Source organism: Molossus molossus, unplaced genomic scaffold, assembly GCF_014108415.1.
Source record: "Molossus molossus isolate mMolMol1 unplaced genomic scaffold, mMolMol1.p scaffold_m16_p_1, whole genome shotgun sequence".
NCBI lineage: Eukaryota > Metazoa > Chordata > Mammalia > Chiroptera > Molossidae > Molossus > Molossus molossus.
In genome coordinates this window covers 29,598,038-29,624,472 of record NW_023425344.1, presented here as the reverse complement: position 1 = coordinate 29,624,472, position 26,435 = coordinate 29,598,038, and the positions used below count along the sequence as shown (strand labels likewise).

The window sequence follows — 26,435 nt, the reverse complement described above, 5'->3', positions numbered from 1 at the left end:
TGATGAGATATTTGCAATTTTTATGAATCTGGACCCAAATGACCCAGGCTCCACATGGAATCATAGTCAAAGGCACAATATCCGAATAGTGAAAGTAGTAATAAATTCCAACCTTAACTATGTCTTTTGAAAAACATTCAAGAAGATCTCATTCATAATCTCTTATATTTTTATGTATGCTGGATTCAATTTGCTAATATTTTATTTAGGATTTTTGTTCTATGCTTATGTTCACGACGGGTGGTCTAGAACTTCTTGTAACATCTGTCAGTGCTGGTGTCGGGGTTATGCCGGCCTTGTGAGTGGGAAGGGTTCCCTCCTCCTCCGTTCTCTGGAAGAGTTCATGTTAGATTGGTATCATTTCTTTAAAAATTGGTAGAACTTACTAGTGATAAAATGTGATCAGGTGATATTTAATCTAAGACCTAAATGACAAAGAATTAGCCATGTAAAGATCTGGGAGGAGAGAGCATTTCAGGCAGAGGGATGATTGCAAAGACACTAAGTGGGATCAAGTGAACATGTTTAAAAATCTCTGCAGGGTACCGATGTTCCTTTTGTTATAAGTACTTAAACTACATATATATCCTGTAACAAATGCTTTACTCAGTTGAACAGAAAGTTAGGCTAGCTTCAATTCAACATTTATGAGTAACCTACTATTTGCACAGTACACACTAAATTTCAGTTTTCATTTGGGGGATGGGAAGAGGAAAAAGAAGTGACTAACTTGGGAGGACAGACTCCAGTTTTCATAGGAAATCTTTTAGGAATCATTATCCATATTCCCATTTCACTTATAAGGAAAATGAAGTTTAGAGTTTCACACCCCTAGTACTTCCAAAGCAATTCCTATCTACTCCATAGTTTCTCAGCAGGAGTCCCAGTTTTTGTCACAGAAAATCTGGTCATCAAAAGATGAAGGGCTTCTAGCCCTGGCCGGTTTGGCTCAGCGGTAGAGCGTCGGCCTGCGGTCCTGAGACACTCGGGTTCGGTTCCCGCTAAGGGCACGTACCTTGGTTGCAGTTTGTCCCCGGCCCTGGTTGGGTCGTGTAGGTGGCAGCCACTCGATGTGTCCCTTTCACGTCGATGTTTCTCCCCCCCCCACCCCCACCCATTCTATCTGAACAAAAAATGGAAAAATGCCCTCGGGTAAGGATAAAAATAGTAAATAAATAAAAATAAATAAAAAAAGCTGAAGGGCTTCTAAGACAGCAGACCTGCACAGGCTGTAAAACTCTGAGCGATGGAGGTGCGCTGGGCGCCTAAGAAACAGGAGAGGCGGAGTGAAGGAGAAGAGGACAGGACACAATTTTGTCACCACTGCGTTCCCCCGACCCCAGGGCTCTTGTCAAAACTGATATCGACTCTGGACTGCCTTTGATATTGTGCAGAATGTACTACCTTTGCATATCTACAGTTTACATAACATTCTCATGTAGTGATATCCACGTTAATAATAGCTGTATATTTTAGATAGTGCTTTCTATGCTACACATCATCTATGTGCTTTCCACATATTAATTCATTTAACTCTCATAACAACCCTATGGATTAGGTACCATCATTAACCCATCTTATAGATTAGAAAATGAGGCACAGAATGGTTAAGTAAGATGTTCATGGTCACACAGCAAGAAGCACATCAGGGACTCAATCCCAGGCTGGCATCAAAGTGCATGCTTTTCACCCAACAGTATGCTGCCTTTCCTCATCTTGCGCATAACCAACCAGAGTGGCTACATAAATCACACTGCTAATGCTAGATTCGGGGAATTAGGACTGACTTGAAGGCTGCAAACCTTGCCTATGCTATAGTTCAGCACAATAGCTCTGATGATCCCTGCTTCCCACTAATTAAAACCTCTTTTCTTTAATCTGTTGAAGAGAAATCCTAATCTCTATTCCTCATGTTTTCTATGTGGAAGGCCTTCCCTACAAAACATTCCTGGACTTTCTCCCTAGCCCTTGCTCACATTCCCTATCACAGAAAAATTGAGTTTATTTTATTGGTAAAATCAGGAGGAACTGGAATATCTCTCTCTCCCTCTTTCCTCCCTCTCTCCCTCTCTCTTCTTCTCCCCATCCACCCCCACCCCTCTGTCAGCTTGTCTGCAGGAGGCACACATGAATTCCAGGCTGCTCTTTGCCATGTGCCTTATGTGAGTTGGGGTAAAGGGGGTCTCTGCACTTCTTAGACTTAGGAAGTCTCTAATTCAGGAGTACAATATTTGCCCTGGCCGGTTTGGCTCAGGAGTACAATATTTGCAAGCCACTTGACTGGAAATCTAAAGCCATATGCACAAAACATCTTCTTTCATCTCTCGCAGCTGGTTCCAAACTCAGGTGTAAAGGAGGCGTCCTATTTATTGGACCCCTAAAACTCACACAGTCCATCTGGTCATCCCTCTCATTCTGAAATGAAGATGGAAGATGTATCTTCTTTTGACTCTCCCTATTTTTTTTTTTTTTTTTTTTTGGTACATGCCCCTAGCGGGAACCAAACCCGGGACTCTCTGGTCTGCAGGCCAACGCTCAACCGCTGAGCCAAACTGGCCAGGGCCCCTATTTTTATTATGTGTTCATAGTTTCCTTCATATGAGGGACCTCTAGAACCTTTACTTCAAGAAGGTCAAGTCCCTCCAATAATTATAAAAATGTAGATAGGTGGGGTTTTTATATGTATAGAAGTAGGGAAACAACAAATTTAAGTCTTTTGGGCAAAATCAGAAAGAATAGCCATTAAGATATTTGAAAGAAATTTGAGAGAATTAAAAAGCAGCAAAAAGAAGTTGGCATCACCAAATAGAAAATCATTATATGGCTAAAATAAAATAATGTGAAACTATAAAAAACTCGGATTAGGTATGGGGTTGCTATTCTACCACCATTTCAACCAGATGAAACACTTCCTCTTTTTATTCCTCTTCCTGCTTGATTCCTTAGGTATATCATTCAATCTCTTCTTGAGCTTCCCTCAATTTTTTCAGCTGCAAAATTAGATCTTCCATCTCAAAGGACTGGTATACCAAATTATATAAATTGTTTTGTGAATTACTAAGAGCTATGTAAGACTTCTGGTCAAGATGGAGGCGTAGGTACAACCACAACGCTTCCCACAACCACATCAAAATTACAACTAAGCTACAGAACAATCATTCAAAACCTCCTGAATCGAGCTGAATAAAAGTCCCACAACTATGAAATTAAAGAAGCCACATTGAGACTGGTAGGAGGGGTGGAGGCAGACGGGCTGGTCCCACACCCACGTGTGGCGGATAAAAATCAGGAGGGACACCTCAGCTGGGAGGGTTCTTCCTGAGTAGTAAGGGGTCCCTGTCCCACACCAGATGCCCAGCTCAGGGTTCCAGTGCCAGGAAGAGAATCCCCATTAACTTCTGGCTGTAAAACCAGCGGGAACTGAGGCTCAGGGAGGCTGAGGCTGCTGGAGCCCCAGGCAGTTCTTCTTAAAAAGCCTGAGCGTGGACTTACTCAGACTCGTACCCTCCAGGCTCGTGTTGGGGAGGCAGCTTGAAAGGCACCAGAGACCTACGGGGAAGAACTGAGCTGTTTGGCACTGGGTGAGAGCTGTAGGGCAGCTTTCTCCCGCACACATGTGCTGGTGGAGGCCACTGTCCCTTTGGTGAGCCCTTCCCTCACGGGCTGGCAGAGGGTCACCATATCTGGGACTCCAGCAACCTAGCCCATATTATTTGCTCCACCCTGGTGATTCCCTGAGGCCCTGCCCCACCCAACTTTCAGGACCACCCAAGCTATTTCCAGTGGCTTTACCACAGGATTGGCCTGTCTTGGCTCCTGCTTCAGATTTTCCTAAAATCTCTCAAAAAAACAGGATCTGGCCTCAGCAAGCCCCACACCTCTCACTAAGTGGCCCCAGACCCAGCACTAGGAGCATCCAGCCTTGGTTCACAACTTGCCTTTGCCTGGGCACCTCCACGCCCAGCTCAAGAAGCAGCCATCAGCACATCGCTTTGTAGCTCATGCCTGGTGGCTCCAGGTAGAACGCAGGCAGTGGCTGACCTTGCCCCAGAGCCAGTGCACCCAGTCAACAGCTTCAGACCACAGTGAAGCACCACCACCCAACCACCTCCACAAGCTGACACACTCAAGAAGTGGAGTCAATGGGTACCAGAGCCCTCCTGAAGTCAGTCTAGCTCTGTGTGGTGGGCCCCTACACAGTTGGTCCTCCAAGAGTCATAGGCCAGTGGTCAGTGGGCACAGCCAGTCCTTGCAGCTGTTCAGCCTGAGTAAATCCCTCCCATTGATGTGCCAACAGCAATCAAGACTCAATTACAGCCCTGGTCGGTTTGGCTCAGCAGTTAGAGCGTCAGCCTGTGGACCAGAGAGTCCCGGGTTCGGTTCCCACTAAGGGCACGTACCTCGGTTGTAGTTTGTCCCAGCCCTGGCTGGGTCGTGTGGGTGGCAACCACTCAATGTGTCCCTCTCACATCGATGTTTCTCTCTCTCTCTTCCTCCCTCCCACTCTATCTGAACAAAATATCGAAAAAATATCCTCGGGTGAGGATAAAAAAAAAAAGACTCAATTACAACAGAAGAGTATACAGTCTATACAAGAAATGCACCTCAAGGGCACAGCTAGGGTGATCAGGGAGGCTGTGCCACAGGACACTTACTACCACAGGCAACCCCAGAAAGCCTAGGAGACATAGTAACTCTACCTAATACACAGAAACAAACACAGGGAGACAGCCAAAATAAGAAGACAAACATGTCCCAAATGAAAGAACAGAGCAAAACTCCAGGAAAAGAACTAAACAAAATGGAGAAAAGCAATCTGATAGAAGCAGAGTTCAAAATATTGGTTATAAGGATGCTCAATGAGCCCAGCCGGTGTGGCTCAGTGGCTGAGCATCGACCCATGCACCAAGAGGTCATTGGTTTGATTCCCGGTCAGGGCACATGCCTAGCTTGTGGGCCAAATCCCCAATGGTGGGCATGCAGGAAGTGGCCAATCGATGTTCTCTCTCATCAATGTCTCTATCTCTCTCTCCCTCTCCCTTCTTCTCTCTCTAAAATCAATAAAGAAAAAAAAAAGTTTTTTAAAGGATGCTCAATGAACTTCGTGAGGGCCTCATGAGCATAAAAAAGGACCAGTCAGGCCCTGGCAGGTTTGGCTCGGCGGTTAGAGTGTCGGCCCATGGACCAGAGAGTCCTGGGTTCGGTTCCCGCTAGGGGCACGTGTCTTGGTTGCGGTTTGTCCCTGGCCCCAGTTGGGGTCGTGTGGGTGGCAACCGGTCGATGTGTCTCTCTCACATCGATGTTTCTCTCTCTCTCTTCCTCCCTCTCTCCCTCCCACTCTATCTGAAGATGGGTCCATAAATGTCCTCCTGTGACGATAAGAAAAGAAGAAGAAGAAAAAAAAAGGTTCAGTCAGAAATGAAGGATGCACAGTCAGAAATGAAGGAGGCACTAACTGAAATAAATAATTATTTACAGGGATCAATAGTAGAGTAGGTAAAACCAATAAGCAAACCATCAATTTGGAATATAAGGAAGCAAAACACACCCAATCAGAACAGCAAAAAGAAAAAAGAATCCAAAAAAATGAGGATAGCGTAAGGAGCCTCTGGGACAACTTCAGGTATATCAAGATTCGCATCATGGGGGTGCCAGAAGGAGAAGAGAGCAAGAAGTTGAAAATCTATTTGATAAAATGATAGAAACTTCCCTAACTTGATGGAGGAAACAGACATACAAGTCCAGGAAGCACAGAGTTCCAAACAAGATGAACCCCAAGAGGCCCACATCAAGACACAGCATTATCAAAATGCAAAAGGTTAAAGACAGAGAGACTCTTAAAACCAACAAGAGAAAAGCAGTTAGTTACCTACAAGGGAGCTCCCATAAGACTGTCAGCCAATTTATCAAAAGAAACTTTGCAGGCCAGAGGGAGTGGCAAAAAATATTCAAAGTGATGAAAAGCAAGAACCTACAACCAAGATTACTCTGTCCTGCAAAGCTATAATTTAGAATCGATGGCCATATAAAGAGTTTTCCAGACAAGAAAAAGCTAAAGGAATTCATCACCACCAAATCAGTATTATATGGAAAGCTGAAGGGTCTTCTTGAAGAAAAAGATTAAAAATATGAACAATAAAATGGCAATAAATACATATCTATCAACAATTAAATTTACAAACAAAATGAACAAGCATAACAGAAACAGACTCACGGATACAGAGAACTTTTTGTTGATTGCCAGATGGGAGGGGGGGGGGTTGGAGGAATGCGTGAAAAAAGTGATTAAGAAATACAAATTGCCCAGCTGGTGTGGCTCAGTGGTTGAGCATCAACCCATGCTCCAAGAAAGAGGTCACTGGTTGGACTCCCAGTTAGGGCACATGCCCAGACTGTGGGCCCAATCCTCAGTTGGGAGGCATTCAGAAGGCGGCTAATCAATGTTCTCATCAATGTTTCTCTCTCTCTCTCCCTCTCCCTCTCTCCCTAAAAATCAATTTAAAAAGAGAAAAAAAATTTTTTTTAAAAAGAAGTACAAATTGGTTGCTAGACTGACAAACCTCAAAGGAAAGGGGGAGGCAGGAAAAAGATAAACCAAAGAACTTATATGCATATATGCAATAACCAACAGACACAGACAATACTGTGGGGAAGCAGGAGAGGTGTGGGAGCAGGGAGGAGGGGGGTCAATAGGGGGAAAAGGAGGGACATCTGTAATACATTCAACAATAAAGATGTTTAAAAAAACAAAGAGCTATGCAAATATAAGGTAGTATTAAGAGAATTGCTTTAACCTCTTAGGTGACAACCAGAGCTTAAGAGGTTATTGATCTAGATAATTTTTCTAATGAGTCACTGCAATCAAGAATTAACTCAGCAGGCCTGGATGTCCAAGTCCTGCATGTTCTAGATGGTATAGCCCTTGGCTGGCTCCTGGGAGATAACCTCTATGTAGAAGCCCCTGGAATATCCTGCCTGATTAAAGTTCTCTTCACCTGGGTCCTTGGGCAACATGGTATCGGCTTGACTTTTGGAAAAGCAAGAGATTGAGTAAAATCAGCCACAGGGCACCTCATGTCTACATATCTGACCCCCAATAAAAACCCTGGACAGCAAGGCTTGGGTGAATTTTCCTGGTTGGCAGTACTTCATTCCTGTTGTCATACATAGTTCCTGGGTAAATTAAGACCATTTGTAAGACTCCACTCGGAAAGGACAATAGGAAGCTTGAACCCGGTCTCTTCTGGACTCTATCCTGCATAACCTTTTTCTGGTGCTGATTTTAATTTCTAACCTTTCACTGTGATAAACTGTAACCATGAGTATAACAGCTTAGCTGAGTTCTGTGAGTCCTTCTAATTACATTATTGACCCTGACGGTGGTCCTGGGACCCCCAACTAAAACTACTAATTCTCAAACCCTACATTAAGCAATTACAAAGTTTTTCGCCGATAGGTTATCAGTGTTCTCAACCTTCCTAATGCCGTGACCCTTTAATACAGTTCCTCATGTTGTGGTGACCCCCAACCACAAAATTATTTTTGTTGCTACTTCATAACTGTAATTTTGCTACTATTATGTCTTAGGCGACCCCTGTGAAAGGGTCATTCAACCCCCAAAGGGGTCACGACCCACAGGTTGAGAACTGCTGGGTTAGATGATTCTGAAATGACCAGGTTAATGCCACAGCCAGTTCCTGGTACTGAAAATTCACCAACTACTATACACACCTAGACAGATTGAAGAAAGAATTAAGCCATCAGTAAAATCAACAATTTCAGGGACATATCTTGCCTCAAGTTTTTCTTTCTTTCTCTCTTTAAAGAAGTGTATTTTATAAGAAATCATTTTGCCAGTTTTTCTTCTTTTTAAGTATTTAGTATTCCTTGAAACATCCAGAGATTCTTTGAAAAAACGAATAAGCTGCCAATACTCTACTTCTCTGACAGAAGTCAAACCTAATAGGATTAGGCTGCTCCTCCTGACCTCCTTTAGTGGAAACTGACCTTGGGGCTATTTAGTAAAGAAGCAGTAGTGGTTGTCTTCATTTAAAAAAACACTATACTAAGCACTTTATACCTTTAAAAGGTTAATTAGATATATACACTCTCTGATTTGAAATAGTTTATTACACATAGAAGGGCATCATCAAGGAACAAACAATAAAACTGGAGAACAAAACCCAACCCAAGGAATACACTTAACATTTGTATGATTAAGGGATTTTCTGACTTTTTTTTCTTCTCCTGTACTTTCTAAAAAAAAGGTAAGATGATCTAATTACTTGTTCACAAATTCATCAGAAAAGAGACAATTATCCACGCTGTCTTTAGCTTGTACATTATTAACCTTTTCAGGTTATTGCTCCTATAAAACCTTAGGAAGGAAATCCTGAGTTTTCTTTTCTGAACTGTGATTCCAAGTCTGTACTGTATAAACCAAATGAGCTTCACAAAATATCATGTGAAAGTAGTGATAAAACACTGATAATGCAGAAGATAAAAGTGAAATGACAAGAACCTCAAATATTTTAAAGCAAAATATCAGATTCTTAATTATCTTGGAAACCCACTGCATTTAAGAATGCTGGTTTTAGTATACTGCTGGTGGGAATGCAGAGTGGTGCAGCCACTATGGAAAACAATATGGTGTCACCTCAAAAAATTAAAAATTGATCTTCCATTTGACCCAGTGATCCCACTTCTAGGAATATACCCTAAGAAGCATAAAACACCAATAAGAAAGAATATATGTACCCCCATCTTTGTAGCAGCACTATTTACAATCGCTAAGATCTGGAAACAGCCCAAGTGCCCATCAGTAGACGAATGGATAAAAAAGCTGTGGTACATACACACAATGGAGTACTATGCTGCTGTAAGAAAGAAAGATCTCTTATCCTTTGAGACTACATGGAGGGACCTGGAAAGTATCATCCTAAGTGAAACAAGCCAAACAGAGAAAGACAAATTTCATATGATCTCACTTATTTGTGGAATATAATGAACATAACAGTTTGAGGAATGGGGTAGTCCCAGAGACGCGGAAGCGGGGTACAGACTGACAATCCCCTAAGGAGTGGGGAGGTGGGGGAGGGATGAACCACAGAACTTACACGCATGTATGCATGAACAGGACATGGACAACAATCTGGGGAAGGGGCAGGGAGGGGGGAATCAGTGGGGGAAAAAAGGAGAATCATCTGTAACAGAAATTAATAAAAAAAAAAAGAATAAATAAAAATAAATTAAGAAAAAAAAGTAAGAAATAAGTAAGTAAATAAATAAATAAATAAAACTAAAAAAAAAAGAATGCTGGTTTTATTCTACTTGAACATTCAGAAATTATTCAGATAACTTAAGCAATATATTATTAAGTTATATTTGTACCAAGTAAACAACCAAAGCCATCTTATAGAATTTGAACTTATAAAAATGAACATTTCAAGCAAAAGCAGGTTTGTAAAGGCCTATAACTGATCTGAATGGGATTTTTCTGGGTTACTAAAAAATATCAAATAATAAGATGACCATTTCATAATACAAAAATAAAAATTGAAAGAAAAAGATAATCTACTATACACATGACCATAGCATGACCATCTAATTAGTCCTTAATTTCACCTAAAATAATTTCAGACATTTAGTATTGATTTCTAAGGTAAGAGTTAATAATTAGGAAAAGAAATTGTCTAAAATAGAGTTTTGGCATTAACATTAAATACCAACTAATTAACATAGATGCCCAATCTGTATTTCATTCTTTCTTATTAATTTTTAGAGAGAGAGGAAGGGAGAGAGAGAGAAACACCCATCTGAGAGTGAAACTTCAATTGGCCTCCTGAACACCCCCCACCGGGGATCAAGCCCAAAACCCAGGCACATGGCCTGAGAGGGAATCAAACTAGCAACGCTTCGCTTCGGTGCATGGGATGACGCCCAACCAAATGAGCCACACCAGCCAGGGCTGCCTTTCGTTCTTGCAAAGAGAAATGTAAAAATGTTCATTTGACTTATTGGTTGGTCTTTAAAATTAAATTGGAGGAGGAAAAATGTGTTAAGACAATTTTAAAAGAAAAAAATCACAAGCAGGAGAAAAGAAAGAAATGAAAACTAAAGGGAAGTTGCCTATTAACATCAAACACATTTTTCTCTGTGTTGACAAATTCTTGGCTTCAGAGTTTATCACCTCGGCAGTCAACCAAAAATATATAATCTTGTCTAAGAAATTAATGGGACATTTTTTCCAGTAGAGGGGCATTCGGGAGGCAGCCGATTGATATTTCTTTCCCTCCCTTCCTCTCTCTCTCCCCCTCTAAAATCAATTAAAAACATTTTTTTTAGAAAAAGAAAGAAATTATTGGGACATTTTAATTCCACTGAACAATTTAACTGCCTATGTGCAAGATGTGAAAGGAGGCCGGTAAGTATTAATATTAAAAATATATATGCAAATGAGTACTGCCTTTCAAGGTGTCTCTTTAGGAAGCCCTGTGCTAATCATTTCAACCATGCTGCTAATACTCCAAACATTTCTAGAACTTCTATTTGTAACTATACTCAGTCAGTTTACAAGCCAATATAAATTTTATAGTTTACATTACATTATAATATATTGTATTATATTATGTTAAAATTTATAGCTAGTACAAAAACAAATGTCTCCAGGCCCTCTGACGGCTTGTTCTCTTAGTAACAATATTTGGTTCTGTCCTGGGATCAGCTCCACACTCAAAAGTTACTAATTAACTGCCACTGAGAGACTCTGAAACATGGCATCTCAAACCCTAGAGGGAAATTAGAAAGCAAAATTCTACACAAGTTTGGAGGAATCAATTTAGAAGCTCCCCCAAATTAAAGCTATTGACTATGAGTGGCTCATCTTAATTGGGGTTGATCTAATTTTGATATTCATTTTTAATATATTGTACCTCTTCTTATTATCCCTGTTACTTTCCGCCACGCTCTTACTGGGTTTTATTTTATATTTTTGAGAGTTCACATATTGAAATACAAGATGTAAACACAGAATGGAAATACTCAAAGAGATAGAAACTATAATTGGGTGTATCAGTGGGTTCTTGTTCTTCCTGCTAACAGAGTGTTTCCTTGTTCAGTTTAAGGACCGAATTGCATCTATGTAAGAACAAGCCAAAATCTACACTGAAAACCAGTTCTGGCCTGAAGGAGCTTGTTTTACTGGAACTTTCTAATTCCTTGTCATTTGCAACTGACTATAGACATTCACAGGCATAAAAACTTTTTAAAACGTGGCGTGTCCGAGGGGGCTGCACGCCACACATTCTCTCATTTTTTTGTAGTGCTGATCTTCAAGACTGGTGCTACTCACACTTCAGGGTACTGAAGGCCAGCTCATAGGACAAACGCTGAAAGAATTCATCCCCGGCCTCATCGGGCAAGGATCGCAGGGGTTCGTTCCCATACTTTATTAAGACTTTCTCTGGTGACTTTTCGACTCGAATACCCTGAAAAATGTTCGCTGCCATAATGTAAACGGGGTCCGGATATCCAGTTTTTTCGGGGACACCGCTCGAGTTATTTTCGCTGGGTTCTTCGTCACCTGACAGGGCCAGGGTGGCCAGCTGCGAGGGCTCCTCCGTGCTGTCTCCGTGCAAAGACTGCAGTTCACCTGCCTGGAGCATGTCTGCCCCCTGACTGTCGTCGATTACAGTTCGGATGCTGCAGGAAATGGTTCTCCTTGGGCCTTAAGCATCGTCTCTGTGAAGAGAAATGGTTATCTCAGGAAATCACGATCTCTGCAGGACCACTCCGGGGGCCCCACTCCGTTGTGGCCCCAAAGACTACGAAGGGACATTTACAGGCCGACCGGAGCCTCCTAAACTTCGAGCTGAACAAGCCCCAACGAAATCTCCGCACACTCAAAAGGGAAGGGGGTGGGGACAGCTGGGGAATCGCGTCCCAAGCGACAGGCGACTTTTCCCCAGGTCGGTTGGGGACACCGCTCCCCGCTGAGCCCGTCTACGGCCCCCACGGGCGACCCCGCTCACCGGCTCCCGCAAATCGTCCTTTCCCCCAGAGGGCGGATGTTCCCGGGGCTTGGGGACGGAGACGTGCACTTGGGCACCGAAGGCGGTGTCTGGAACAGTGCCCTCGGGAGCCCTGGGGCGGCGGGGCGGCGGCGGCAGCCTGCGAAGGCTGTTTGGTTCAAATGCAGCCTCTCCCGCCGTCTGGGTTCGGGGAGGGGGCCGGGGCCTCCAGCGCTCCCCGCTGCGCCTCTCCGGGCCACGCGCGGTCACCCGTCGCGGGCTTGCGGCTGAGCCGGATGGTTCGCCCCCTCGCCTGCGGTAGTCCGCCCGCCCAGGACCCAGGTCTCCATGGCAACGGAGGGCAGGGGGTGGGGCGCCGGATGTGGCCCGAGGGAGTTCCCGCGGGATTTGGCCGGGGCACCCTCTGGCTCCGCGAGTTGCCCTTCTTTCCGCATCTCGGGACACCTATGCCCGCTCCGCCACCCCGAAGTCTTAGGCCCTTTGCGCGGTCCCGAGGGTCCTCGTCTTCCCCAGAGTCTCAAGTGACCCTTGTTTCCTGACGTCCCCTGTGGTCTCCTGGAAAGCCACAATTTTGTGTCGGTGACAACACAGCTTAGCGGGTGCAGCAGGGGCGCAGGAAATGCGGACAGATGGGTGTAGAACTACTGGAGAAAAGGGGGAGTGGGGGAGACTTACTTTATTCCGTGTTTGTTTGTTTGACAACAGTCGATAACACGTTAGACTCCAGGGTAAGCTAAAGACCTTTGCCAATTTAAGATCGCATCCTCCTTTCCAGAAGTTTCCTGCAAAGAAAGCCGTTGCTGAAATGGACCTACAATAGATCAAATTCACTCTACCCTCCAAATTATAGAATGCAACTGGGAACATATATAAACCTCCTCAAAGGTTTTTTTTTTTTTTTAATATGACTACTTTAATTTTTGAGAGCCCTAGAACGAAGTCTGCATCAAAGAAAACTTTTAAATGTGAAAAAGTACTCTCTTGATTTCTAGAATAAAACCAAATGACTGAGATTTTAGTTTATTGTTGAGTTTCTGTGCATTTTAAACTCTTCATTGATGGCCTTTTAACCTATTTTGTTATCTCCAAAGTGCATGTTCTAACACCGAAAGAATAGGGAAAGATTGCTTTTTTTTTTTTATTGCCACTTTGATACTTCTCCAGCATATTTCAGGAGGTCTGGTAGTCTGATCATTTTAATGCCACTTGGAATATCTAGAGCCTTTTTGCATGCACTCTAATTTCTCTTATAGTAAAATTCAGTGAACTAATGCAAATGTTAATACATAAAGGTCATGCAATGAAATGTCACAGGTACATACTTCACATTTCCTGGTTTAGAAAAACCTTTTGTGAAACAGAATTGGGCATTGAATTATGGAAGAAACTTGGTAAGTTATGTTTCAAGTTTTAACTGAAAAAAAAATCTTTAAAAAAAAAAAAATCAATAAAATAGATGCTAATATCTATTTAGAAGGAAAAATCTGCTAGCTATTTGATCTCCATTTTCTCCATAAGGTAAAAGAAACCAAAGTCTGCAAATTGAGTAAGTTCTTAATTCTGGACTGAGATCAAACAAAGTATATGAAAAGCTTGCGAGTGCAAGCTCCAAGCTTAGCAAAAAGCATGCTAAAAATACTTAAGGTAAATAACCCTAGAAACCCTACAGGGTACTGTTCAGGAATCTTGGAAATTTGTCCAACTACTTTGTATAAATGGTCCAAATTGGAAAATTAACACAGACTAACATTATTATGGATACTCAGGGATTCTAAAGTGTATTCTCTAGTCCTTCCCTTGGTGTGTTAAACAGGAAGGGGCAAATTTTGGCATTTGATCAGCTGACATCCATGAAATCTTAGGCAAGTCTTCAACATCCCTTGGCCTCGGTTTCTGCATCTGTAAGGTGGTGATAGTATAATAGTCCCCCCTTATCCATGGGGGATATGTTCCAAGACCCCTAGTGGATGCCTGAAACCACTGACAGTACTACTGAATCATGTTTATATATCATTATATATAGGGCTATAACTTTTGCAGTTTGAGGTACAGCAGCAAAACGAGCATGAATTTCTTTTTACTTCTTCATAATTTTATGGATAGAAGATTCATTCTTACCGTAGATCTTAACAACCTCAGCATAAGATTTTTTTCTTTCCTTATCAAGTACAGAACATTCACCTTTTCACTTAAAGGAAGTATTTCACATCTTCTCTTCCACACATCTGAATTGCCAGCATCACTACTCTTGCATTTTGGGGCCACTATTAAGAAAAATAAGGGTTACTTAAACTCAAGCACTGTGATGCCATGACAACTGATTGAAAACCTACATGGCTACTAAGTGACTAATAGTCAGGGAGTGTGTAGTGTGGATTCACTGAACAAAGGGATGATTCACATCCTGGGTAGGATAGACCAAGACAGAGTGACAGCTCATCACACTGTTTAAAAAGGCATGCAGAGGAATGGGGTAGTCCCAGAAATGTGGAAGTGAGGTACAGACTGACAATCCCCAGAACAGGGAGTGGTGGGGGAGAGATAAACCACAGAATATATGCATGTATGCATGAACAAAGGTCATGGACAACAAAGCTGGGGACAGGGTGGGGAGGCAGAGGGAGGAGGGAATCAGTGGGGGAAACGGAGAAACATCTGGAAAATAAATAAGTAAGTAAATAAATAAATAAATAAATAAATAAATAAAATAAAAAGACATGCAATTGAAAACTTACGAATTGTTTACCGCTCAAATTTTCCACTCAAGACTTTCAGATCACTGTTGACTTCGGGTAACAGAAACCATAGAAAGCGAAACATTGGATAAGGGGATACACCTGTAAGAAGAGTGTTGAAAGTAGTAAGTGCTCAATAATTGTTAGTTCCTCCTCCACCCCCCCAAAAGTTTTATTTATAAAGAAGCTTCTTCTTCTTCTTTTTTTTTTTTTTTTGTTCAGATAGAGTGGAAGGGAAAGAAAGGAAGAGAGAGAGAAACATCGATGTGAAAGGGACACATCGAGTGGCTGCCACCCGCACAGCCCAACCATGGCCGGGGACAAACTGCAACCGAGGTACGTGCCCTTAGCGGGAACCGAACCTGGGTCTCTCGGGACCACAGGCTGACGCTCTAAATCGCTGAGCCAAACCGGCCAGGGCAGAAGCTTCTTTTTTTAAAACAACAAAAAAAATTTTTTTATTGATTTTACAGAGAGAGGAAAGGAGAGGGAGAAAGAGATAGAAACATCTATGAGAGAGAACATCGATGAGCTGCTTCCTGCATGCCCCCCACTGGGGACCGAGCCCACAACCTGGGCATGTGCCCCCGACAGGGAATCAAATTGGGGACCTCTTGGTGCATGGGTCGACACTCAATCACTGAGCCACACCGGCCTGGCTAAAGAAGCTTTAATCTTTAGTTCCTTGAAGGTATGTGGTTACAGAGAAAGCTAATGTGCTGAACTGGCATCTGAAAGACTTTTACCAGGGTCTGTGTACTTGGCTTGTTTATACACACTTAGAGATAGACTGGTATAGTTCAGTGGTTTTCAACTTTCAAGCACCTGAAGCCCTTATTAAAAATGCAAATTCCTGGCCCTGGCCAGTGTGGCTCAGTTGGTTGGAGTGTCATCGCATACACAGAAAGGTGACAGGTTCACTTCCCGGTCAGGGCACATACCCAGGTTGTGGGTTCGATCCTCCAGTAGATGTTTCTCTCTTACATCAGCAACATCAACATTTATTTATCTCTCTCTCCCTTCCTCTCACTAAATCAATTATTTTAAAATACAAATTCCTGGAACCCATCCCCAGAGATTCTGAGTAGCTCTGGAGTGGACCCCAGGAATCTGCAGTATTACAGGTAGCCCAAGTTATTTTGATTCAGTCAGCACAAAGACCACAGTTTGAAAAACTCTGGTATAATTCAAAAAACCGCCAGTTCTAATTCCACCTCTGTGTCTGACTTGGAAAAGCCCTTTACCTTCTTTGGATTTCTATTTCTGTTCTTCCTATAAAACAGATTAATTACCTGACCTCTTTTACATGGGAGTCGTGAGATGCTAATCTTTTCACTGTCCTGCACCTCTACCGTGCAGTATCTTGTCTATCGGAAAACACTTTAAACCTTTCAGCAGTGCAGAAGGGTCCTCTGTGATCTGGCCCTTGTCTGCCTTGCCAGCTTCATTGCTTACGTACTAAATCCATTCTCCAAACTTCCATATCTTACACATGCTGTTCCCCCAATCTTGAAAGCCCTTTGCTTTTTGTCTCTGGTGAATGCCTCCCCAAACTCGGTACAGGCATCACAAGGCTGTCAATTTAGTCTCTGAAACTGAGACCCAGAATAACCGCTGGCTTCAATAAAACAGAAGTTTATTTCTCACATCAACTTCTGTCAGCACAGTGGCTCTCTACAGTCATCAGGCACCCAGACTCCGATTTTAGGTTGCATCTGAGGGCTTTGCTCTTTGTCAGCTTAGTCACAGATGGCTTACCACCATGCCCATTTCCAGCCAATGGTCAGGGAAATAAAGAGGAAAGGGAGGGCACACCCATTCCTTCCAAGGCCAGGACCTGAAAGGTGTATACATCACTGACGTTCCATTGGCCAGAACTTAGTCATCGTACCCCTAACAATAGAGGAGGTTAGTAAATATGTCCAGATAAAAATCAAGGGACCTATTGCTGTCAAAGAAGGGGAGACTGGGTATTGGGGAACAATTAGCAGTCTCTGCTACAAACTTCAACCCCCAGCCCCTTCACCAACTAATCCACACCCATCATTCCCAGAATGTCAGGAATTCTCTTTCTATATTCCCAGAACATTTGTGCATACATACATGCATTCATTAGCTTAACAAGTATATTAAATTCTTACTGTATACTTGGCACTACGCTGAGTCCTGGAAGTAAAAAATGAGTGTATTGAAATTATGAGGGACCTTACCCTCAAGAAGTTAATGAATAGATAGATATACTTATATTTTGGCACCCTTCAATTTTGATTATAAATATTTGTGCACATACCTGTATTCCCCCTCCATCTGCCATCTTTCTCCTCGCACAACCTGGACAACACACAGGCACACTCTAAAATAGCTTCATTTTATCTTTTCATTTTGATTATATATTATATCTTTTTATTACTAGATGCTAGCAAAACATTGCTTTCTTTAACACACACACACACACAAGAATAGAAGATTATAAATATAAGATGTCTTAGGGGTCATGATGCATTTTATTATTCATCACACAGTACACAGTACAATCTGTGTGAGGTGAAAGCTAGCTATAAACTTAAAATACCATTGTCTTTCCAAATATCATTTGAGGAGCTTCTTGGGGTTTTTTTGTTTGTTTGTTTTTTTATACTAGATCAATATAAGTGACAATTCATTGTGGAAAACAAGTTCTAGTGAGAGTCTCTACCAACAAAATAAAGCACAGGCAAACAGTGTGGGGTAGTGAGCTCTCCGTTACTATTTACTCTAATCATGTGTATAATCCTGCCTCTGTAGCTCTCACTTCTGGTTTGTGGCCTCATTGTGGAGGGCAGTGCCCGAGGGGAGCACATTAAATCTTTGCACTGCACAAAAGTAACCATAGAGATAGGAGTGTACATTCAACGGTTGTGAAAGCAGAGTAGTAAAAAATATGTTTGTTGAAGTACACTCTGTAATGTGATCAGAACATTAAATTAGAGATAGTATAGAAAAGTGAGAGTTACTTATTGGGAGCTTTCTGCCAAAGATACTTAAAAGAGTGCTTTTCTTTCCCCGGGGGGTAGAGTATTTGAAATATTTGTAAATTAACATTCCTTGCATTTGACTCAGAGTTGCTTATGTATGTTCCTCACGTAGGTGTTCAAAATACATTTGCTCACTTGCTTCAGTTTGATCTGGGCGTATAAAACTGCTCAGCTCCACTGAAGCCTGTTTTGGAAGTGTAAAAAGCATATGAAAAATAAAGAATTATAACTTGTGTTCTTAAACCCCAGGGCTCAATTTATAATTATTGGTATTTAGAAATGGTGCATTAGGGACTCATGGTCAGATACTGAAATATCCCATCTCCAAAGGAGGGGAGAGGGGAAAGATGCCCAAGAAGGCAGGAAACTGGCCCTACTAAGTGAACAGCATCCTCTGATATGGGGTGAGAGAACCTGGAGGAATGTTTACATGTGGTAAAGGGTACCACTACCCAAGTGTCCTCTTGCTAGTCCTGGTGGAAACTTGTTTCCAAACACCTTGGAAAGGATATCCTAAGCTGATAATACATCGCTTTGGGAAAAGCGAAAGATGATTGTGGGTGGGCTCTTTAACTCAAGACCATCAATTAATGATTAGCCAAAAGAGCCATCCACATTCACCTGCAGAGGGGAAGCAGCAGGAGACCCGGATGGAACAGAGAGTTCCAAAGGGTGGGGCATGTGGACAGGAACAAAAGTCTGCTCCATGGTAATTCAGAGACAGTGCCATAAGAAACGACACTGAGATTTAGAAGCCAAAAATGACAACAGCAACTAAGGAAGAGTTTGAGTTATCTAACATGCAAGGGGAAAAGGGGACCAAGAGGACGCATCATTCCAGATCTTGACCGTCCTTTGTGGCCCAGGAGAAACAAGCTTGGGCCAACACAGTAATTTCCCAGAAACGGTTATTCCAGCACCACTTTCAAGATTTTTTTCCGCCATACTCATATATTTACTCAATGTTTTACACGAAATCAGAGTCACTATTATTTTTACTGAAGTAGAACTATAAGTGGAAAATCAGCACGATTTGCTATAAATGAAAATAACCACAACAAGAACAAAACGATACTATGGAATTCCAGCTAGAAACAGTTGTGACAAGGCTCCAGGCTTGAGAGAGACTGTTCTTGGTTAAAAGGGAGATGGGCAATATACAAGTGTTAAACACAGGTATCAAAATGAGACTTTCTCCTTGTCAGAAGAATCAAAAGAGCATTGAATAAAGAAGCTTTTTCACTGTGTTTAAATGTTATTCAGTGCCAAGTCTGCATACCACTTCAGACCATCTCTCATACCTTCAGTGGCACTGGCCCCACACTTGAGAAAACTTTGCATTAAGAGATTTCAGTTCAAGAGTTAAAGGACAAGTGGTTCCTCTGAAACAAGAGGGAGAAAATACAAGAAATTTAGAACAGGAAAGAAAGAAATCGGAAGGATCTCATGTCACCGATGAATTTAGTCTATGTACTTGGCACAACTGTAGTGGAAATTTTAAAACTAAATAGAATTGGAAGACCTGGTTTTTAGTCTTAATGTTGTGATGGATTAGTTGCATGATCTCAGGCAAGTCCCTTCACTCTATGTTTGTTTCTTAATGTGTTCAAGTCTATGCTTATTTACTAATAAAAAAGTGGGTGGAGCTCTGGCCAGTGTGGCTTCATTGGTTGAGTGTCATTCCATGCACCAAAAGGTCACCTGTTCGATTCCCAGTCAGGGCACATGCCCAGGTTGCAGGCTCGATCCCCAGTGGGGGCATGCAGGAGGCAGCCGACTGATATTTCTCTCTCTCTCTTTCTCCCTCTCCCTTCTTCTCTCTCTAAAAATCAATAAAAACATATTTTTAAAAAATTTAAAGAAAAAAGTGGGAGGAGAAGGATTTAAAGAGACTAAGATTGGCAGCCAATAGAATAAATATTAAAAGATCTATTTAGCCCCACTGGTGTGGCTCAGTGGCTGAGCATCAACCCATGCACCAAGAGATCGCCAGTTCTATTCCCGGTCGGGGCACATGCCCAGGTTGTGGGCCTGATTTCCAGTGGGGGACATGCAAGAGGGTGGCCAACTGATCTCTCTCTTCAGTGTTTCTCTCTCTCTCTCCCTCTCCCTTCCTCCCTCTCTAAAAATCAATAAAAAGAAAAAAAGAAAAGATCTATTTAAATATTTATTTAACAATATCTATTTAAAATGTTTATTTTAAAGCTTATTTTAACCAAAGAAGGCAGAAATGGAAGAATAACAAAACAAAGATATAAGACAAACAGAAAACAAATAGAAAAATAGTTTATATAAATCCTACCTAATTTGTAATTAGTATAAATGTAAATGGATCAAATAATCCAATTAAAAAGCAAAGGTTAGTAGAATGAATTTAAAAATCTAACTATATGCTGGCTACAAAAGAAATATTTTAGATTCAAAGACACAAATAGGTCAAAAGTGAAAGGAAATAAAACTATAGCTATTCAAACTAAAACAAAAAGAGAGCTTGAGTGGCTATACCAGTATTAGACAAAGTAGATTTTAAGACACGATAGTTTCTATAACACTTTTTTTCTTAGAAAATAAATCATAGCCTGAAATCATAGCAAGACATTCTGGCATTGTCAAAGCGTTAGTAAAATTGTGGCAGGTCCCTGGCTGGTTTGGTTCAGCAGTTAGAGCATCAGCCTGCAGACCAGACAGTCCCAGGTTCGGTGCCTGCTAAGGGCACATACCTCCGTTGCAGTTTGTTCCCGCCCTGGTTGGGGTCCTGAGGGTGGCAGCCAGTCGATGTGTCTCTCTCACATCGATGTTTCTCTCTCTCTCTCTTCGTCCCTCTCTCTCCCCCTTGCTCTATCTGAAGATAAATGCTAATATGTCCTCAGGTGAGGATAAAAAAAAAAAAAGAAAAGAAAATTGTGGCAGGTTTAAAAATTCAACTGATTAATATTGTTTGGGAGTACTGGGTGTCTATTTTGGGGCCAAAACTAAGCTCATGCCTCAATGCTAGAACATCCTAGCAAATCAGTCTGTGTTGAAGAGGTAAAGATATTTATGGAGATTCCTGCCCTGATGCTCAACATACCTAATAATTGTATAAAATTCCTTTGTGAAAGGTATGTCAATTTACACTGAAATTATACATGGTGACTTAGTATTTAAATGCTTAAGCAAATATAAAAGAAAACAATCTACAAAATAAAAATTACAATTTCCTTTTCATTTTAATTCTACCTTGAAGGATCACAAAGTCATAAAATAGTGGAAAGGGATATTTTATGTTTTTATATAACTAAATAAAAAGAGTCCCACTCCTCCAACACTAACCCAACCAGAACCATTAAGCAAACATACTCAAAACAACAAAAACCTTAATACAATGATGATTCCTCACTAGGTTTAAGTTTACTATTTTATTCTAAACTAGTTTTGGGGAGCCATCTGCTGGTAAATTGATGAGTTGTCTGTGATTTATTTATTTTTTCAATGGATGTATAGTTAGGGTTGCCAGATAATTTATAGAGTGCTTAGCTAAATTTGAGTTTCAGATAAACAACAAATGAGTGTTTAGCATAAATATGTCAGTAAAGTACTTGCTCCATATGCTGGAGCTACCTTGTTTTAAATGTGCAGTTATGCTCTTTCACATGACTCAGAAGTGTTCCTTGAAATGACCATTTAGGAAAATGTTTATTGCTATATTCTCGTGGTTCAATATGAATTGTTTATCTTCCTCTTTCTGTCTTATACCTGACTCCTTAATTGAGCTCTGCTTCCTTGACTCTATTTCTTTCCTGCTGCTATACTACAGTCTCATATTCAAGGAATCTAAGTCAATTATAACTGTAAATGAAAATTCAAAAGAGAATTCATTTTATTCTCTGTCATACCTTAGTTGCAGATTGTGCTTATTTTTAAAAAAGTAAAGGGGATATACATTTATATTTTATTTTTGACCTTTACGATTTTTAATTTATGTTTTACATTATATTCAAATATATTTGAAATATTTTCACATGGTATTTATTATTATTTTTAAATATAAAAGTATATTCAGTGGAAAGTCTTCCACCACTACCTTTCAGGCACCCAAAAGTTCCTTGGTGCAGAGGCAACCAATATACCCTATGTGATATTTAGTCATCTTTTTTTTTTTATTCCTCATCCAAGGACATTTTTCCATTTTTTGTGGGAGGGAGAGAGAGGAAGAGAGAGAGAGGGAAACATCGATGTGAAAGGGACACATCGAGTGGCTGCTACCCGCCCGACCAACCAGGGCCGGGGACAAACTGCAACCGAGGTACGTGCCCGTAGCGGGAACCGAACTCGGGTCTCTCCGGACCGCAGGCGGACGCTCTAACCGCTGAGCCAAACCAGCCAGGGCGATATTTAGTCATCTTAAGGGACATTATTTTCAAGTGAGAAGATGAATAGTGTTGACTTTCAGTAAAAAAAAAAAAAAGACCATATATGATAATAAAAGACATTTCTTTCCTCATAACTATAGGTTTTAATTTCTTAATTTTATTTTGCTGGAGGAGCAAATAACAAGAAAATGTACTCCTAAATCTTGGTTGCATATGAAGGATAATCTATAATTACAAAATCTAATTAATTAAAAAGCTGCATTATAAAATATCACAAGATGGAGATATTGCTCCATGAAAGTGGCAGTTAAAGAAGGTAAGAAAAAAATCATTTTGTCTCTTTTTGGACATTGTTCTGTCTTTATCTTTCTTCCTGTCTTCAGTCATTCAAGGTAGTAAGGGTCTGTGTTCAAATCCCAGCTTTGTCTCTTTCTGCGTGTAATTCTGAGTTAAATTAACCTCTAGAAGCCTTAAGATCATCGATAAATACAAGTCTGTGCTCTTGTTATGAAGTTTACATTAAATAATATATTTGAAAATGGCAATGCCCACCAGCCAAAGCTTCCAAGGACACATCTGCAGTTAAACAACTTGGATTATTACTCATTGTATCAAGAAAGAATGCACACCATGGGGGGCAGGGGCATCTCAGTAAGAAAGTGTTAGGAAAAACCCTTACAGGATTGAGCTCTGGTTGGTGATTGTGGGAGGGTCCAAGGAAGCAGGGTCCACCTGGGTTGAGTGCTGTCAGAACACAGGGACAGTCTATGGCCGGGTGTCTCCATACTTATTTACAGAGAGGGCAGACTAGTGGGAACTTAAATTCTAAAGGGAAAGAAGCAAGAGAGACTCGTATTAGCTGTGAGAGGGAACTATTTAGTAGTTTATGGGTTGCACAGAGACTTTGTGCATCTTTCTCCCTCCTTTTCCTTCCCTTTCCCCTCCTCCTTCTTCCCCTTCTCTCTTTTAAAAAAATTTTTTTATCCTCACCTGAGGACATTTCTCCATCTTTTGTTCAGATAGAGTGGGAGGGAGAGAGAGAGAGAGAAACATCGACGTGAAAGGGACACATCGAGTGTCTGCCACCCGCACGACCAAACCAGGACCAGGGACAAACTGCAACTGAGGTACGTGCCCTTAGCGGGAACCGAACCCGGGTCTCTCTGGACCACAGGCCGACGCTCTAACCACTGAGCCAAACTGGCTAGGGCTTCCCCTTCTCTTTTAATCAATATTTGCTTATTGAGCACCATACCAGAGAGTATTCTAGACATTGGGCAATGGCAGTAACAAGACAGTCTCTCCTGTCACAAAGCTACGTTGGTACCGCAATTTGAAAAGCCCAGTCATGGTATCTTCCCAGATCACAAACACGTGAGTTTCACCAAAACAGGTTTCAGAGACTCCAAGGGAAAACACACTCACCAACTTTCACGATGCAAGGAAAACCCAGAGTGGTCACCCGAGCAAGGCAGGCTTGCTTCCATAGCCTTGCCAACTCGCTATCAGCCTTCAGTAGAAAAACCTTCTGATAACTGAACATCTTCAATATTCGACTAGAAGGACAGTGAAACAAGGCTGGCTCCCTGTTCCCAAAGAACAAACACAGTGCCACATGGGAATTTTGTCTGCGTTCTGTATCAAAACGTTCCTGCCTCTAGTTGCTGAAAGAGGTTTTTTGGGGGGGGGTTGGGGGGATGAAAGGTACAATTACTGAAAGGAAATCTGACAACATAAATTATATTTTAGGAGCCTCCAATGTCCCCCAGCCAATCTGTCTAATTTTATTGAAAATTAAAAATAGCTTCTGCTCAATCTCCATGCAAAACCTGACTGCTCTAATTTGATCATTAATTTTTAAAAATAAAATCTTCTTTAGGAGAATATACTTTTATAATTCTTGTCAATTTTTTTCTTAGAAATTTGAATCTAAAAGAGGATTAATATAAATTATGACACTAGGAAATAAGCTATGCTAATTACTTTTAACCCAGAAATTTAACAGAGTTTTCATCTCTAAAATGAGCTTTGTGCTTTGGATTTTTTCATCTCTAGTTTACAGGGAATTTCTAAAATGAAGTTGCTACAAAGCTCTCCAGTTGTTTTAAACACAGGGACCTTCTGTTTGGCAAACCTGTTGATCTTTGTTTCTTTGTTCTCTTTTTGAATCCTGCTGCTCTCTGTTTCATTTCTCTGGGTATACAGTTTATAATGTTGTTAAAATGCTTTCAAATTGACAGGTCTGTTCGGGAAAGGTATTCAGAAGGTCTGATAAATAGATGTCATTACTACTTGACAGCACTTGACATTACTATGCTTCAAATAAACTTTCCAGAGAAAATGGCGGCGGAGTGAACGGAGCTACACAGACCGTCTCCCAGAACCAAACTGGAATTACAACTATAACACAGACAAATCGACGGGAAAAACCAACAGAAAAGCAGCTTGCGAGGACCATACAACGAGGGACACTGACTCGATCCCGGTGGGCTTGCGAAGGCGCGAGACGGGGCTGGGAGCCCACGGTCGGCAGCTCGGCAGCGGCCTCAGCTGGGAGCAGCGCCCTCGGGTTACACTCCCAGGCGGCTCCACAGCGCAGAGCCGGACAGAGGCTGAAACAGCCACAACCACTCACCTTGGGCTCCGGCAGAGGGAGGGCGGACTGGACTGGAGCTGTGTCGGGACACTCGGGGTTTGGAGGGCGCTCGGAGCTTTGGCTGAGTGCAGCCACGCAGGACGGTGTCCACATTGCTCCTTCCCAGGGCTCTGAGAGAGGCAGCAGCCCCTCCCTCGGAGATCCAACCCCAGCCTGTGGGCCATTGAAGTGCTAATTGAGGCTCATTAACAACCAGCATCTGCCCCACCCTCGTGAAAGCGCCTTGGCTGAGCACCAGAGGGAGTTTTTCAATCAACTGGCAACCCAAAACTCATCAAGTAACCTAGACTGCTAGCCTCCAGGCAAAAAGCTAGAGGATAACAGTACGTTTCCTGGGCTGGCAACTTTAACCAGCAAAGTAAGACTTGACAGTGGTGTTCAACGTGGGTCCTCCCTCGCTCATCTAAACACAGGAGAGGAGACACAAAGAGCAGAACACCAACACCCACAGGGAGAACTTGACAGGCTCCAAAGCCCTCAGTGATAGCCAAAATGGTGAAACACAGAAACAGAAGCCAAATGAAAGAGCAAGAAACCTCCACCGAAGATGAGATCAATGTGGAGCAATTAGGCATGTTAACAGAGCTAGAATTCAGAGCCATGATCTTGAGGAAGCTAAACAGCATGAGTAAGGACATAGAGACACTGAAAATAAGCCAAATGGAAATTAAAAACCAACAAGAAGAGATAAAAAATGACATATCCGAAATGAAAAACACATTGGAAGGTTTAAAAAGCAGAGTAGGGGAAGCTGAGGACCGGATCAGTGAATTAGAAGACAGGGTAGAAAAAATCAACCAATCAGAAAAACAAAAGGAAAAAACTATTAAAAAACAGGAAGACAGCTTAAGAGAACTATGGGACAACTGGAAACGTAATAATATTCGCATCATAGGAGTCCCCGAAGAAGAAGAAAAAGAGCAAGGGATAGAGAATATATTCAAAAAAATAGTGAGAGAAAACTTCCCTAATTTGGTGAAGGAAGAAGGCATTCAAGTACAAGAAGCACAGAGAGTCCCAAGTAAGAAGAACCCAAACAGGCCCACACCAAGACACATAGTAATTAAAATGCCACAAATTAAAGACAAAGAGAGAATCCTAAAAGCAGCAAGAGATAAGCAACAGGTTACCTACAAAGGGAACCCCATCAGGCTCTCAGCTGACTTCTCCCAAGAAACACTACAGGCCAGAAGAGAATGGCATGAAGTAATCAAAGTCATGAAAAACAAGAATCTGAATCCAAGACTACTCTACCCAGCAAGGCTATCATTCAAAATAGAAGATCAAATAAAAAGCTTCCCAGACAAAAAAAGGCTAAGGGAATACATTAGCACCAAACCAGCACTGCAAGAAATGTTAAAAGGACTGCTGTAATTAGCAGTAGAAATGGGAAGAAAAATAGAACCACACTAAACAAAAATGGCAATAAATAAGTACATTTCAATAATCACCTTAAACGTAAATGGATTGAATGCTCCCATAAAGAGACACAGACTAGCTGATTGGATAAGAAAGCATGACTCATCTATATGTTGTTTACAAGAGACCCACCTCTCAACAAAAGACTCACATAGGTTGAAAGTGAAGGGATGGAAAAAAATTTTCCAAGCAAATGGAAAACAAAAAAAAGCTGGGGTAGCAATTCTCAT

The 26,435-nt window shown here is 41.6% G+C and overlaps 1 protein-coding gene across 1 annotated transcript in view; it reads right to left on the bottom strand.

Moving 5' to 3' along the window:
- NSUN7 (NOP2/Sun RNA methyltransferase family member 7) overlaps window positions 1–12,165 on the bottom strand; it is a 45,146-nt gene extending 32,981 nt beyond the window's left edge. The window contains exons 1-2 of the mRNA XM_036278197.1: window positions 12,030–12,165; window positions 11,351–11,739 (exon numbers count right to left, since the gene is read on the bottom strand). Coding sequence (XP_036134090.1) covers window positions 11,351–11,663 — 313 coding nt within the window. The 5' untranslated portion in view covers window positions 11,664–11,739; window positions 12,030–12,165. The remainder of the gene's footprint in view (window positions 1–11,350; window positions 11,740–12,029) is intronic.
- Between the last annotated feature and the right edge of the window lie 14,270 nt (window positions 12,166–26,435).